General features: G+C 40.1%; 1 protein-coding gene across 5 annotated transcripts in view; it reads right to left on the bottom strand.

Moving 5' to 3' along the window:
• Nucleotides 1–10,071, bottom strand: part of dmxl2 (Dmx-like 2) — a 39,262-nt gene extending 29,191 nt beyond the window's left edge. For 2 of the 5 annotated variants that reach the window (XM_056371197.1, XM_056371206.1), the window contains exons 1-8: nucleotides 9,669–10,070; nucleotides 2,799–2,924; nucleotides 2,456–2,527; nucleotides 2,251–2,329; nucleotides 1,897–2,041; nucleotides 1,197–1,263; nucleotides 900–1,072; nucleotides 142–322 (exon numbers count right to left, since the gene is read on the bottom strand). In XM_056371197.1, coding sequence (XP_056227172.1) covers nucleotides 142–322; nucleotides 900–1,072; nucleotides 1,197–1,263; nucleotides 1,897–2,041; nucleotides 2,251–2,329; nucleotides 2,456–2,527; nucleotides 2,799–2,924; nucleotides 9,669–9,755 — 930 coding nt within the window. In that variant the 5' untranslated portion in view covers nucleotides 9,756–10,070. Of the gene's footprint in view, nucleotides 1–141; nucleotides 323–899; nucleotides 1,073–1,196; nucleotides 1,264–1,896; nucleotides 2,042–2,250; nucleotides 2,330–2,455; nucleotides 2,528–2,798; nucleotides 2,925–9,668 lie in introns of all 5 variants that reach the window. The other 3 variants (XM_056371232.1, XM_056371214.1, XM_056371223.1) reach the window with 3 other exon arrangements.
• Nucleotides 10,072–17,089: the final 7,018 nt, after the last annotated feature.

Below are 17,089 nucleotides of genomic sequence, written 5' to 3'. Positions count from 1 at the left end.
TTGCACCACTATTTTTTTAATGTCTGTGAAGCACTTCTTAATGTGTTTTTTTTTTTTTTTTTTTTTTTTTTAAAAAGTGCTACACAAATAAAGTTTGATATTATTATTTATCTATGGTCAGATATGAGTAAGTAAGTGCACCTCCAAAGCATGCTGGATCTTGTCCTTATTGCCTGCCAGGCCTGGCAGGCTAGAGCTGAAGGAGTGTGTGTTCTCAGAGATCTGTCCCCCAAGCAGGCTGTCTTCTGGTAGCAGGGTCTCCGACCACAACCTACACACACCGTCCTCGCAGGATGTCAGCAACACATTGCACACTGAACCCCTAGAAAACATTAAAACGCAATAATCTTACACAGTCAGTAATTACTTTACTTTTGATCAATCTGTCCAACATTTTATCCCCAAAAATGATTTAGTCAAAAGACATTATGGCATATTAGGTAAAAAAAGAAAAGTTCAGTGTGCATACAATTCTAAAAATGCAAGACAGTGAATGAGAAGTATGAGAAGTTTAATGTGGTGTATGAGCATACACAGGTGTAATTTACTTTAAACTATGTCTACATCCATTTAACTAAACTATACCGTAAAAAGAAAAATGGGAGTGCAAGTGGGAGGAATAAAATTTAACATCTCCAGATTCTCACTGCATGAGAGAACATCAACAGAGTGTACAGACAAACTGTTCACATGGTCTTACTGGCTGCGCTGAATACAAACTGGGAATATGTCTGAAAAGGACTTAGGCTGTCCCTCCTGTTCATTAACACAAAATCTTTTTCTTTTTGAGCCAAAAAATTCTGTCAAGCTTTAGAAGACAACAAGCATGTACTAGAAGGTGTAAAAATGAACATGTTACTGGCTGCCGTGACATTATGAATGTGTGTGTGCCTTCTTACTTGGGCATGAACTTGCTGGTCTTCCTCCAGGACATACCAGTGACAGAGCGAGGATGGGCCAGGTAAACAAAGGAGAAGTGAACAGGGAGAGGCTTTTTATCCGAGGGGTCCTGGACCACCACCGCAGAACGCCAGCCCGTGGTGGGATACCACACCTTAAGTAAACAGTCATCCTGTGTACACACACACATACATGCGTGAACATACATTATATACAAACATCACCTCAGGCCTTATTATAGGAAAAAACTCTTCAACAATTTGTTGTTTTGCAAAATGTTCACATGAATCTTATACCTTCCCAACTGTTGCAAAGTATTCCCCATCAGGAGACCACTTGGCAATGTGAATGGATGCAGCAGTCCTAAGACAAACACAAGCATAAACAATGATTTCAGCTATATTCACTTCTCCAGAGGAAACTCTCTGTGGGAAAAACACAAATGTGCCTCTCCTGTCAGCTCTCCCGTGGTTGCTTTGTGCAAACTGGTCATTTTAGAGAATGAACTTCCCTATTCTAGTGGCTTTGCTGGGCAAGCACACGTGTCATCAGATGACAATTAGTAAGAGGGGATTATATGTCTATGTCTGTTTACACAGCTTAACGCACAGGCCACAGACTCCAAAGGGTGGCTTATAACAATGCATGCAAACTATGAAAACCTTTCATGTGAGGCAGTTTGCAGAGGTGTTTAGATAATCAGTCACTGTCTTTAAGTTTTTATTAGTAAAAATTATGTAATTCCACAACCTTGAAGAGGAAAAAATAAAGTTAATATTTCGTCCAAACAGGGCAGGGACTAACTCTTTACTGCATGATAGGAAATCTTTTTATTTTTTTTTATTTCCTGCATAACAATACTTGGTTCTCTACCAGATTGACTCTAGATTTTGATTTTACTGCTGATCTAATAGACATAACATTAAAGCAAGGTTTTTTTCCCCTATGTCAATCATGTTAAATGCTTTTATAGTATGCGAAAAAGCATAAACGTACTTGCACTGCCAGACACAGTTCCAGTCATTGAGGACAGGGTGGGGCTTGTCATCAGTCATCTGCCCATCCTCCTCCTCTATCAGGGCATCTGCCAGCGGAGGAGCCCACAGCTGGAGCCGCTCAGTTGCTGCTAGGATACGGTTCCCTGAGGACACGAAAGCACTATGTTACACACCTCACGTCCCACGTTGACTACTACAGTACAGAGAGCCACATGCACACAGTGACTCTTACATAATGCACATGTCAATCCAGACAAACCAAAGTGGGCTGAGAGTAGGAGCTGTAGTGTAGCATGGACTCGTTTAGTCAGACAGTCAGTGGATCAGTGAAACACAGAAAGCCCAGGCGTACCTTGTGGGTCCCAGGCCAAGTTGTAGGTGATGGCATCAAGGAAGAACTGTCCTGTCTTTTGCCATTGATAATTAAGCTGCTGTTAGTGACAGAGGAGCAACACAAACCATGCAATGTTACTAGTATTCAAGTGTGATTAAACTCACTAGATATTGATGTAAACCACTACATACAGCATGTCTAAGATACTGACATTCATGCTCACCTTATGGCGTTTGTTAGGGTTGGTGGAAAGAGGTTCAAAGATGCAGACTGTGTTTCCGTAGGATGCAGCAATCTAAAAATAAAGAGATGTGTTTATCATCACAACGTTACTCACCCCATCAGTGCTTCTGCACAGTCATTCCCACAGGAGGGGGGGCAGGTGGGGAGTGGTGCAAGAAAGCAGGACAGCAAGGAGAGGCGAGCATGGCCGTGCAAGACAGGAGCAAACGCAGGCCTAGATGTACTTCGTTATGCTTAAGCGTAACTGATAGTGTCTTCTGGCTACACAGGAAAATGAAAACTGCGAGTGGGAGTGTGTGCGAGTGTGTGCAGTCAACACTTACCCTGCCGAGCTGGTGGGAACACTCCACACAGCCCACCTGTATGTTCCCATTCTGAGCTCCAGGGATAATCTGCACACACTCAAAGTCACTAGCCAAGATCACCACATCACAACCGGAGCCATAGGCCTGAAAAAAAACAAAACAAAAAAAATGGGCACATGAAGAATCAAATAAAAAAACCAAACAACTGAAACTCAACATGGTAAATATCACTGTAAATGCATTAATGCTTTAAATAATGTTTAGAAAAAACAGTGAGTCCCATTTATTAATAAACTTCAGATTTCAGATTGTCTACTGCTTTAAAGATCTGTCCCGTATGTTTCCTACATGTTTGAATTTCAATATGAATTGGATCTAAAATATAATCACTAAAAGCAGACCATCACAGCACTAATATGAATATTGCATTAGCAGGGTGAGATAATACAACAGGCCTAGCACAGGATGGCAGTTACTTTCAACCACTACAGCACTGGCAGGTTTTGGTGGTAAAACTAGCACAGAAACCACATAAAAGAACAACAGAACTAACACAAGATGCTGTTTTACAGATCCACTGCATAAATAAGAAGAATAAGAAGACACACACACCACGTGTTTACTGCCCACACTTAATGGGCAGACCTGTGTTAAGATTTGGATAAAGGGCAGGGAGGTAAATTGATACAACGGTAGCTGCTGGCATTTGGCAACCATGTGCAGAATGGCAGCAGTAGCAGCAGCACCTGGGAGACAGGCGAGCTGGCCTTGAAGCAACAGTACAGTCTGGATGACGGCTTGTGTCTTTCATTATTCACGAGAATAGGAGAGGGGAGGCTGGGAACCACTGGGTCACACAACAGGACAACATTACAGCCAGTGGTGCAATATGAAGTGACAAATGGGGATGAAGTTATAGTGAAGACTGTCATAGGATTATACTGTACATACTATAAGAGAATTGATGTGGTCTGTGCTTCACGACAGCATTTGCTCCTGCACATTACAGCTGGAATTAAAAGCAGTCACCGTCATGCACCGTCTAGAACTGCTTTGCGACTCTCTCTCTTTCTCTCTCTTTGTCTCTCTCTCTCTCTCTTTTGCACACGGACACACACAAACACACACACAAGAGAATGTGTGAGTCCATTCTTCTCTCTTTGTAATTTGTTCCTGGTGAGACCTTGAGCCAGGTTGATAAGCTTGAGTGCATCTGCCTTAAATTGAATGACCTATCATTATTGTGTGGTTCTTTTGGATTTAGCTCATGTGTGTCCTGTATTTCTTTTGTTATTCGCAAATCCACAAACACAAAAACACACTGACACTGTGTATAAAGTAGGATGAGTCATTAGCAGTAGCAGGTGCAATATTGTTACATTGCATCATGGTTAACGCTGACAAAGCTTAACATATACAGATGGAAGACTTAATATTGTAAACATTATTAACATCAGTTAAGTGTCATTAGTGCCTTAACTACCTAAAAAATGTTGAATCAGTTGTTTTTATGTTGTTTGTTTTGTTATGAGATACTCAACAATCAGTAATAGAAAATGACATCTCTCATCTACAGCGTGTCAGTAATGTTCACAGAATTGGTGCACTTTAATAAAACACTAGATTTTAAGAGATCCGTCAACATGATTGCATTAATTTGCTGAGGGGCGATAATATGGGAGCCTGGCAGCTTTTTTAAGTAATTCAACTAAGAGATTAGAAACCTTATGGCTATTTACTTATTATCAATCGAAGACAGGAGTTCTGCTGGCCACCCATTTGAATCAATGGAATATTTAGCTAGTTTGTTTCAGCAAAAGATAGCATTGAGAATATACTGAATCTTTTTATGGAAGTACTTGGATCTTTACCCTAGTATCTGTGGCTTACAAATATTCTGACTTAATGAGTGCAACCCTGAGGCAGCAAGTTTTCTTCCGTGTCAGTCATGTGAGTGGCTTACAAGAAGAATGTTGCTGCCTTTGGACAAATATTACCTCTCTGTAACACATTAACAGTGACAAAGCAATTGTATCTAAGGTGAGCAGAGAAACCATGCAATGTAACTGTATTGTTATGTAAAATGTTTACTATTTCTATTAAGTACTGTCTACTGGAGAGTTTACAGATATTCAATACTGTATTTTCGAGTTAGCCAGAGATACAGTGTGTGAGACGAAGGCCCAACTTCGGGAACCCCCTTTGTCATTCTTTTATAAGATCAGACAGCAAACTCCATTTCTAGTCTATTGTAAGACAGCATGCTCAGCTATGTTTGTAATACCGATGATAGCTACAGAGGTCAACTCACATCTTGCTAGTTAAAATCATCTGAAATGTTGTTTGCTTAATGGTAACCATCATGAGGCAGTGATGAAGCTGCTTTTCAGGGTGAATGTATTTCAGAAGAAAGGAGTGAATGCAGTCATGTGCTGTGATAATGAAAGCAGATAAGAGGAAGTGATAGAGAGAGAGAGAGAGAGAGAGAGAGAGAGAGAGAGAGAGAGAGAGAGAGCTCACTTCTGCCTTCACTCCATCAAATGCCACTATCTCACCATGGCTATCATGTGAACATATTACACAGTCACAGCTGCTACCGTGTGTTACCATGTAACACGTTCATGCATGTCCTAGTTCGCTGGCTTTGAGCTTTAGTAAAAACGCTTAGCTGCAAATATCTTAAATCATGAATTGATCAGATCTGACCTGTAGTAACCTGGTCTTTTTGTCAACTTGTTTTAAGACATTATCCCTGGCAAAGCCTATAGCACAGACCTGTGCTTTGTTCCCAGTGTCTATAGTCATAATATGAGGCTCTTGTTCTCTGCAGCACAACAGCGAGCATTACTAGCCAAAGGTCCCGCTTCGATATGTCTCTATTTTGTCTGTTGGTCATAATGTAACCAATTTAATCAATGTAGCAAGTGAGACTGGCTGCATTTTAAGTAACCTAATGGACTGAAAAACACACACAAAGGAGGTAATGCTCTGTTTGTTTGTCCTTGCATAGTTCTCAAAAATAAATAAAAACTACATAACAGATTTCTACGGAATATTGTGCAGTTACACCAGGCGAAGGACAAGTCAACAGTTTTTTGCATCAATCTGAAGAATCTTTTATAAAGCACATTACATGTTGGCTTACAACACCTGACCTGTGAGACATACATGCAATTTTTCTTTGCTTTTCTTTGACTAAATTTCTGCGTGTGAGGCCTATTTGACGTAAATGGCCATAACTCCATAACTGAATACATTTTGCAACTGCAGCCAATGCAGATACAAATATCTGCTTGTAGCAATCGCACAAAACCTGACAGCTTATCACCTATAGATGTGGCTTCACTAACAAGTTAAATTTAAATTGTCATGAGTCAGTGCTCATGAGTCTGAGACAGCTGAAATTTTGAAAAATTCATTCTTGCACAATATACAGGATTTATGTAATCTCAGAAAATCCACCTTCAGCCAAGTGGCATCACTATATTACATTATCTGACGATATCTGTATTGACAATATCAGAAATGTAGATGAAGATCCAGATACATTAAAATAACTACATTTAAAGTACTAAGCAGCCTTGATGGGTGTATGTACTCTCTCTCTTTGTGCTTTCTAGTTCACACATGATCACACATCTGCAGTTTTACATATCAAACCCATTAGGCTGTTTGTGTGTACATTTACAGTGGATTAATTCAGTATTCACAACCCTTCACTTTTTCACATTATGTTATGTTGCAGCCTTATTCTAAAATCTTTTAATTTAATTTTTTTTCATCTATCAAATTCACCAATACCCCACAATGACACAGTGAAAACATAAACTTAGAAATTGCACAGAGTTGTCTCTAAGCCACTTCTATGATGTCTTGGATATGCATTGTCATTGACATTGAGACTTGAAAAATAGCTCAGGTGCCTCCCATTTCTCTTGATCATCTTTCAGATATTTCCACACCTTGATTAGAGTCCGTGACCTGTGGTAAATTAAATTGATAGGACGTGGTTTGGAAAGGCACACACTTTTCTATGAGGTAAGGTCTCTCAGCTGACAATGCATATCCAAGATGACGCAGGAATATCTTAGGGACAGCTCTGTGAATGTTGAGTGGCCCAGCCAGAGCCCTGACTTGAACCCAATCAAATGTCTGTGAAGAGACCTGAAAATGGCTGCCTACCAAACAGTCCCCATCCAATCTGGCATAGCTTGAAAACATCTGCATTAAAGAATATCAGAAAATCCTCAAACCCAGGTGTGCAAAGCTTGTCACGTCATACCCAAGAATTTTGTTACTTCAATAAATTCGCAAAAATTTCTAAAATTCTATTTTTGCTTTGTCATTTTGGTGTATTGGGTGTAGATAGATGAGGGAAAAATGAATTAAAACCATTTTAGCATAAGGGTGCAAGATAACAAACATGAAGGGGAATGATTCAGTAAGCAATGAAACTCATTTGAACTGGTGCACTCATGGCTGCTGTAGGTTAGCTTTGTGTGTGTGTGTGTGCGTGTGTCAGGGTCTGGCCTAGGAGCCCTAGGGGTCAGTGTGAGTGTAACTGCATTGGACATGATGTCTAGTGTTCTTCAAATACCCTCTCAGACACAAAAAGAAAGCACCAGGCATACAAACTGGGACCCTCTGGCAACGTGCAAGGCTTTAGCTTCACAACCAGCTTTGTCCTATGCTGTTGAGCAGATATGACCCTCTGTAAAAAGCCTGCCTGTTTACATTCAAACTACCCTGAACTGGAGTCAATATAAGGGGAGTGGGCGACAACTCTTCCCTTTTAACAGAAATGAACAAGACAATAAATTACTGCACAAAATTCTAATCGACTGAGGGAATCAGAAAGTAAGGAGGGGTGTCTGTGTCTATGAAAATAAATAAATAAATAAATAAAATAAAAATAAAACACCACCTCGCTAATAGGTGGTAGGAACAGACACAGCACAGATTTTGCAGTCATTAGACAGGCTCAGTGTTCTCAGCATGAGGGAATGGCAGCGTGCAACATACAGTGTAATCAGAAAGTATTCATATCACTTCACTTTTTCACATTTTATTATGTTGTAACCATATTCTAAGATTGTATAAATTTGTTTTTTTGCCTCATCAAATTACACTCAATACCCCATAAAGACAAAGCAAAAACTGAATTTCAGAAATTTCATCAAACTGTCTCTAAGCTACTCCTGCGCCATCTTGGGTATGCATTGTCAGCTGTGAGACCTTATGTCATAGACAGGTGTGTGCCTTTCCAAATCATGTCCAGTCAATTTAATTTAACACAGGTGGTGGACTCCAATGAAGGTGTAGAAACCTCTCAAAAATAATCGACAGAAATATGAGACACCTGAGCTGAATATCATGTGACATAGCAAAGGGTCTGAATACTTTTGTCAATGTGATATTTCAGTTTTTCCTTTCCCAAAAAAAATCTAAAATTCTGTTTTCGCTTTGTCATTATGTGGTATTGAATGTGGATTAATGAGGGAAAATGAATAAAAAAGATATTATAACTGCATGACAAATGCTTTTAGTAGAAACATTATGGTAAACAAACTGAGGCCACCAAAAGACCTGTGAAGATGACAACACAATGTTAAACCACTCAGGCAAGAGAGAACTCAGTTATGAAAGATCATCCAGCCATTCACAGAGTCATCATCATTCATCATCTGCTCCCAGCACAAGAGCTGATTCAACCGATCCATTTTATGCAAAAGAGCCATAACATTTGTTGGGGTTAAGAAGTACTGAGCACTCTTCCCTACTTGCCATCACAAAAGAGGACAAAACATCACAGGTCATTCTCATGTCTCGCTGCACTTAATGGAATATTGACTGGGATTCTGCATCCTGTCATCTTGAGGCACAAAGACAAATGTTGGGAAGTTGCCAGACATCAGACAGACAAAGACTATATATAGCCCGACGATATCAGAAAGTAACAGACACAGAAATTGGTTAAACATATAATGTTTGATCAAAATGTGTACAAATACATACATGACTGGGGGGATCTTGAATGAGCTCCCTATACAAACTGATAAAGGACCGATACACAGTGGTGTATTAGTAATTAGAATTAGTAATAAAAATTGAACTTTATTCAATATTACTGAACCCAAATTACTGACAGATGGCATGATGTCTTTGATTCCCCGTCAACATCAAAACACTGCCATTCAGCCCTCTAGCTCATGTATCCATATATGGCTCTCTACGTCATGGCTGGCGCAGCTGATGCTGGGATGACAGCGAGCTAATGATCCGTGAGAAGGATTTAACGCCAAATGGTAGCAAGCTTAGCTAGTTCTGCAATCACACAAAACACACAGCTTTTTCATCCTGTAGTGGTGCGCAATTTTGCCAAGCCCCACGCACAGTCAACTGTAGTGTGCGCCGCAAAATTTCGTCGGCGCGTGTCCCATTGAAAATATCTGGCAATAATGTTGTGGCTGCGCAAAGGGATTCCCTTGCAGTAATTCTAACGTTACGATATGCAGCTAAAGGTCATTTGAGTGGCTAGCTTTTAACTGTTTTGGATACATAATATAACGTTACCGTGAGATAGCAGATGCAGACATTAGAGCTGTGCATCTACTTAACGGTGTTCGCTTGTCGATGTCTGACTGGCTGTCACGGTAAATGAAACAGGGGCTTGTGATAAGGATGCCTCGAGTAGTCGCGACTCACTGTTAGTGAATCTGTCTGTGCGGCAGTTTGGCTAGCACACAACCCGGCTAGCGAGTGCTTTAGCCCGCTAGCCAGCCCGTTTACAGCCAATATAACGCTAGCTAGCTAACTACCAGCTAGCTAGTCAGTCGTTAGCTTCAATGGGTGTCATCTTGAGTAAATAATATCAAAATAAAACCTCACCGTGAAAGGAATGTCATTCACGCTTCCCACCGAATAGCAGCAATCTCCAGGGTTTACAGCTCCCGTCAGCACCTGATGCAGATGCATTTTCCTTATATTTTAGCCGCAGATGGGGTTTTTTAATTATTTATAACGAGTCCACCCTTTCGGTTTCTCCGTTTAGCAACAACCGGGGATTCCATCAGTAACGTTAACGTTGTCCTCGGCCTGACAGTGTCGTCTTCCCCCACAGACGGAAGGGTTGCGGGGGATATGTGCTCGACCCGAATGAATGTAATTACACCTCGTCCTGTCATCTACTTAAACATGTAAAATTGGCCGTCCGTCGCCTCTCACTGTCAACACCATCCCCACGATTAATCGTGAGAGCCGAGGCAGCAGGATCTCTGCAGCGAACCTGACATGCGCGTTCACGACATTATCCAGGCACGACTGAATTGTTATAGATCTGCGTAATCTAGATAGGAGAATATCAGCTCCTGTAATTTACTTGGTGCTTCATTGGGCCTATTCTTGAATATAATAGACTTTAGTTTACGTTGTCTTATGTATTATGTAAAGTTATTCAAAAAATATTTCAGTGATTAGCCATGCTTCTTTCTGGGACCTTCTACAGCAGGTCTAGTTCTGCGTTTCTATGTTTACGGCGCGCCAGTTTGTAAAGCCAGCACCCCTCTGTGGACGATTTGAATTCATTGATCATAAATGTTGGGTCTGGGGTAGAACCAAAACTGAGTGAAGGATAGAAACATTTTGTAAGTGACCAAAACAAAAATCATGCCTGGAATTGAAATATTTTATTTGAAATGGAAATAAACAAGGTCATTTTTAAATTTAGGATCGATTATGTCAGGTAGAGCCGGAACATTTTTTTGACTAATCACTCACTTGATCAACAGAAGTCAGAAATTATTTGCATAATAAATGTATAGCTTAAACACTTTTGTAGGCAAAAATGGCAAACGTAGTTTTTCACATATCAATTATTATAATTTGCAATATTTCCTTGTCCAACATTATAGTAAGTTGATTATTTTATTATTATTTTTGACTTTTGTACAGTTGGTCAGTCAAAATATGTAATGTGAAAACTGTGGTAAGCATTTTTGACAGTCTCTATTGGTGTTTTGTACCCCACAGAACGAACAACGAACAAATAATAGCCAGTTTAATCGATGATGACAGTCCTTAGTTGCAGCCCTAATGGGAATGTTTTTCATTTGTCATTATTTTGCTCAAATGGTAGAGTAAACTCTGAGTGTAATGTTGAGCACTTCAAAGTGAAACTCCACCAATTTTACATGTGAAAGTCTGTTAACCAGTCTCGGACAGTTCTAACTGTCCTATTCTGAGAGCATCAACCTCTCCTTCTAAGTTGTATATAAAGCCTTTTTTGAATCTCGAGGGAGGAGCATGAAAAAAAAAATGCCTCAAGTGATGTCACTTCAGTTTGTGTGGGTTGGGGCTGAAGACAGAAAGTTTAAAAATAAAAAAAATCTGTGTTTGTGGCAATGGAAAGAAGAAGCGATCTAACCAGATCTCTGTAGCTTCTCATCTCTGCTTGAGGATAGTGGCTCGAATTTACATTAGCCACTCCTACTAAAGAATTCATGGAGTATCTGGTTCTTTGGTTTTGATACATTTCTAAACGTTCAATTGTGACTCTAAAAATGTTATTACTTAAATCAGTGCAGTGCTTTTTTAATAAAAAAGATTTTTTTTTAAATGTCATGGGCAAGTGTCCCACCATTTCGTTGCTCATCCCTCGTGGGATTATGAGACAGCATAAGACGTGATATACTGTGACAACTGTCCACTACTATTTGACATTTTACAGAGAACAGAGAATGAGTGAGAGCAAGACCTGACTGAGGTTCATTGTAACTCTCTCATCTCCTTATCTACTCTCATTCATCTCACTGATGAGATTTAACGGAGCACATCACCATAATAATGTTTATCCCCTTTCCCTTTTGTACCCCTCTCTTACAGAGCCATTGTCACAGTCTCTCCTCCATTGTTTCTAGATAATTGATGAGAACACTGATAGGGATCCATGGTGGTGATACACAACCAACCATCATGGCATTGGCCTATAGCCACAGTGACATCATCAGGCAGGGCCTGCCTGGCAGCCAACATGACACAAGACAAAAAAAAAGAAAATTGTGAGTTAGTAGCCCAGAGAGAATGTGACACATACACATAAACAGTGTCAATGACAGTGGCCCAGAACACTCTTCATGTAGCATGTGTAATACTGTGTATGTCCGTTTATCATTTACTGAGGACCGTTTTTTGAACTGCAAGTGTCAGACTTTACAGCTGTTCTGTAATCATAGACCGGCCACAAGGACTGATAAAAAGACAATGTAAAAGTTACAAAGTGCAACCAGGACGCGACAGCCCTTTGTAAGCCATTATAAACGAGCAGCGAAATCCCTAGATGAGCATGGAGCACAATGTAACTCAGATAACCATCCAGTAGATTGAAAGTCGGTGAAATCTTACCAGAGATCTGCCTCTTTCAGCTCCCTTGTCTTTGGCTAAAGGGCGGACTGATGTGAGTAAGACAATGTGAGTACATCTCTCCCATCTTTATCTATAGCTAAAATCTAGCTAATATGTCTTGATATATATGCCCCTTTTCATCAACCCAGAGGTAAACAGAAGGACAAGTTCATACAGATTTATTAATGTGAGCCATCCCATACTGACATCCATCTTTGATTATTAAGAAACAGGGTATTCACCTCTTAAGTAGCAGAGGTATTGTGCAATTGGCCAAGAGATGACAGAGCCAACAAAGAAGTATACCGTAAGGACGCTTCATTACTATTGTATTGAAAACCAATGAAGACAACAGTGTAATTAGAGCAGAGGCTAAAGCAAGTGTTTGTACAGCAGGTGTGAGAGAGAGACAGTGGTGGTGGACACTGTGAATAATACCTACTGTATGTCTGGATATTGGAGTGGGGTTGGGAGGTTGATGCAGTGTTTGTAGTCCCTGCAGTTCCATTGCGAGACAGAGCCTTGATCTACAGAGGACAGAATTAAATGCATTATAGATTTTCTCATTTCATGGATGGCTGCTAGCTGGAGGAAGCTCAGTGTAACCCTGAGGTGCAAGACATTCTGCTCCCCAGGACAAAATGTAATGGAGCTTCTTCACAATCCTAAGTGAATAAATCATTGCATACTGTTGAAATGTAATGGATCATGACATATCAATATTTACAGTAAAAGCATCTTTTTGTGTGTGTTAAAAAAAAAGAACACAAAATAAAAGCAAAACAAATACAAGCTTGAGTAGTCTTGTGTCTTCACATTAAGAAAAATGAATCTGACATTTCAATCAGACTTTGATTAAACTAAATCATGAGTTCGAATTTCAGAGGAATCTTTTAATTACCAGCTGTAACAGCAGGGCTGGTATTTTTTACCCCCTCATGTTAGTCTATGTGTGTGTGTGATTGTGTGTCATCATAGCAAAGTGTGGTCCTGGAGACATCTACTGTAGCAGAAATTACCACAAGGGTGGTTTTGAGTAATTTAGCAGAGTATATTTAATTGAACTACAAAGAAGCTTTAGTGATGTCCCTCACTTGTAAGTCGCTTTGGAGAAAAGAGTCCGTCAAATGAGTAAAGTCATTTGACCTCTTCTTTTTTCCGCAACTATTGTATACTTTTTTGTATAGGCCTTTGTAACGGTGTTACAACAAACTGGACTCAATAAAATGAACATCAAACTCCTGGCTTTCTCACTATACCATTTGGACTGTTTACACTCTTGTTGGGGCAGCTTGCTTTCAGCCATGCAGCCATTGTTTACACCAGGGATCAGGACAAGCCGGCAGCACTGACCCAACATTTAAAGGATTACTGAGAGTATAGCAGAGACATGGCTAACTAGGCTAACACCAGACACAACTGTTTCCATGATTTCCAGATCATACAGGTAGACAGAACAAAGAAGAGTGGTGAGAGGAAAGGAGGATGTTTGTTAATGATAAATAGAGCAACCCAGGACACGTTACAATTAAATAAAGTATCTGCACTAAGGACATTGAACTGCTATCCATTAGCATGAAGCCTTACCACCTACCAAGGGAAGTTGTCACATGCTGTCACGATAGCTAATGTCAAGGGGGCATACAGTCATCATCACCCCTCCCTCCACTGGGCAGATCTGACCACAACCTGGTGCATCTTTTGCCTGTGTACAAACTTACAGTACACCGGAAACCGGCAACAACATGTACAGTGAGACGATGGTTTGATGAGTGTCACACTGTATCACAAACCACATCAACTTCTGTGCAGAGAACACTGTGCCCAGGAAGTTGTTTTGAAAATGTTCCCCCATGATTAATTAATTCACTAAGGACATTACATCTAAGCTTATGTTATCTTATCTTGAAACCTAAATATGTGTTATAACGTTTACATCAATGCAAGTTAAATATTCAATGTTCAAGTGGAATATGGCCAATATTGTATTACATTATTATGCACACAACTATTTACTGTGTAAAGATATAGTGTTATGGCCTCCTAAGCCAATCCCTTTATTTTTGCTGTAATCTGAGTTTCTCTGTTTTGGTATCTGGTCTGGCAGGGCATGCATGTTAGCGCATATATGTGTGCATCTTAGTGCATGTATGTGTGCATGTTAACGCATATATTTGTGCATGTTAACGCATATATGTGTGCATCTTAGTGCATGTATGTGTGCATGTTAACGCATATATGTGTGCATCTTAGTGCATGTATGTGTGCATGTTAGTGCATGTATGTGTGCATGTTAGTGCATGTGAGCCCCTCCTGTTAAAAGTTAGCCCTCCCCACATTTATAAACACACAGGGACCGCCCACACAGGTGTTGACATGATGCGGGTTCGGGTTGAAAGTAATCTTCAAGACTTTCCTCCACTGAAGAAATCATGTATTTGTCTGGAAAGGAAAAAGAAAGATATGAGAGCACAGACAAACTTGCTATGGGGATTAACAGTTTAAATCCTGGTCAGCAGGTGGAGAGTCAAAACATCCTTTACGTTTTTAACCTTCTTGCCGGTTCCAACAGTGTAATTTGCATGGGAGGTCAAAGGCTGAATGTCTTTCCCAGTCCGACCATGGAGCCAGTACTGGTCTGGTTTTTACCGACATGGAGAACCCTAGAAGCTACTAAGAGGCACGAGCTTGACACGAACTGGCTTTTCTTCTCTACAATGTGTAAGTAACTTGATGACTACATAATGTTTTATGTCTGTTTTCTTTAGTGACCGGCTACAGTAGGCATGATAAAGTTTGCTAACTTGCTGTTATCCATATTATGAATGTGTGTAGCAAATGTTGCTATCGCTAGCTGGCTAATTGCGAGCATTGCTGTGGCGCATATCACTGCAATGCTAGCTTGAGCTAATGGTTGTGGCTGGATTGTGTTTTGTTAGCTCTCCTGCTTACCGCTTAACTATTCAGTTGTGTTTCTTGTTGTGTGGTTAGTGGCTGCTGTCACTGGTCCTCATATCACCTTGCTGACTGAGAAGGTGAAAGGAGGGGAGAGGGGGTTGTTTTTGTTTTGGTCTGAGATGCTGGTGGTGTTGTGCTCCTCTAGTGGCAGTGACGATCGTACAGAACCTGTAGATATATTAACAGCAACCCGGGGTGTAGTACTATTTGTTTAAATAGTTATGTAACCACTGCTCCTATGGTGGCAAATTTACATACATTGGTCAACTGTAACTGATGACACACTCAAATTTTAGACTAACTTATAATATAATTATAAAGCTACGTTATTAAAAGCTATGGTAAGAGCCATAGAGGATCATGTCCATATTGTCTCAGTAAATGACTTGTATGACAGACTGTGAGCCAATAATGAAGGCTTTTTGAATCTGGCTTTCACAAAGAAACCTGATTTGTTCATTAGTGCAAAGGGCAAAGGCATAAACGATACTGAGACTTTACATTCCAAGTTGTTACCAAAAAATTATTGTAGAAGTTGCATTAAAGCACTGGGAAGAGCCTGGCCTTCAAGGCTGACAGCCATGCTGGCCTGTGTGTTTTGGCTAATTGTTACTTGTATGTACACTTTGGCTTGTTACTGTTTCAAAAGAAATGGGCTTGATCTGCATTTCAAATTTAAAGATGTATATGGCGGGTACTGTATAGGGGAAGGGAATATTCAAGGAGGCTTTCAAAAATGCTTACAACTGTCCTGGTAATGGCAGAAATGTAATGCTACTTTCCAAAGGGCAACGCTCTTTTTCTACGATTGGCTATGATCCTCATCGAGGCACTTGTGAGAAGTTACCAAAGACCCTAAAGAAGACTTAACCGGGGGGGTGGGGGGATTTGGAAGCTCAGAACAGGCCCCTCAAGTGTTCATCCATCCACCCTATTCATGAACAGATGTGTAGTAGCCTACATGCCTCCGGTCTCAAACCATGCTGCATGCAGTCTCTGTGTCTCCAGCTGTTTGTATTCAACTGTAACAAATGATGTTAATGATGACTACTTGGGTAATGAAATTATTGCACAAATAATTAAATATCTGAATAAATTAAAAAGGCACAATCCATAATATAAATTTATGTCAAAAGAGTAATCAGCAAGCTTTTAAAACACAGGACTGGAAGTAGCTGTCTTAAATTTTATGTAAACACATGAATAAAACAGGCCAGTTTTTTCCAGCTATAAGCAGCAGCATATTACACATGATGATAATCAGTGTTGGGAATATCTTAATTTTGAACCTTATGGAAACGAGTGAAAAAAACAAACAGTTTTGTCTTCTTTACTAGACTAGTATTATGCCATATTTTAGCACATAACTGCCTTTGCACTCCTCCTCCAGTGCAGAATGCTGCAGTGAGAATTTGAACTCAGACATGTTATACGACACACATTGCTCCAGTGGTTGCTACCCATCATTGCTTACCCACTGAGAGCAGAATTGGGTTTAAACAGTCTTTCAAATCTGCAGCACTGCAGGGGCAGACAAAGCATCCTATGACAGCTTTTTTAGGACTAAAGGAGGCCATCATGTTATTGTTGTTCCTAGTCTCTGACACAATCTGTCATTACAAATTGAAGACATCCAGGTCAGGGTTGCCCCAGGAGCCTATTGGTTAAGCTGCATAGCACATAACTGTAATGTCAATAGTTCAACACCTGGTGAAGGGACTTTAATTGAATGTCATACCACTCTCTGTCTCTTATGTTTGCTGTGTATCTCTACAATGACTGTCTATGAGCTATTAAACTTACCTTTATCCCACAATTCCTCATCAATACAATAGGTTGTTCCAAGCATTTGAATAAATGCTGCAGATCCTCTACTGAGTGCTGCCTGCCATTATAATTTTTTAGTAACTGCATAAGTTAAATGAATGCTGCCACCCTTTATTAGAGCTGTC

Source organism: Seriola aureovittata, chromosome 1 (genome assembly GCF_021018895.1).
Source record: "Seriola aureovittata isolate HTS-2021-v1 ecotype China chromosome 1, ASM2101889v1, whole genome shotgun sequence".
NCBI lineage: Eukaryota > Metazoa > Chordata > Actinopteri > Carangiformes > Carangidae > Seriola > Seriola aureovittata.
This window is presented reverse-complemented; position numbering and strand designations above follow the sequence as displayed.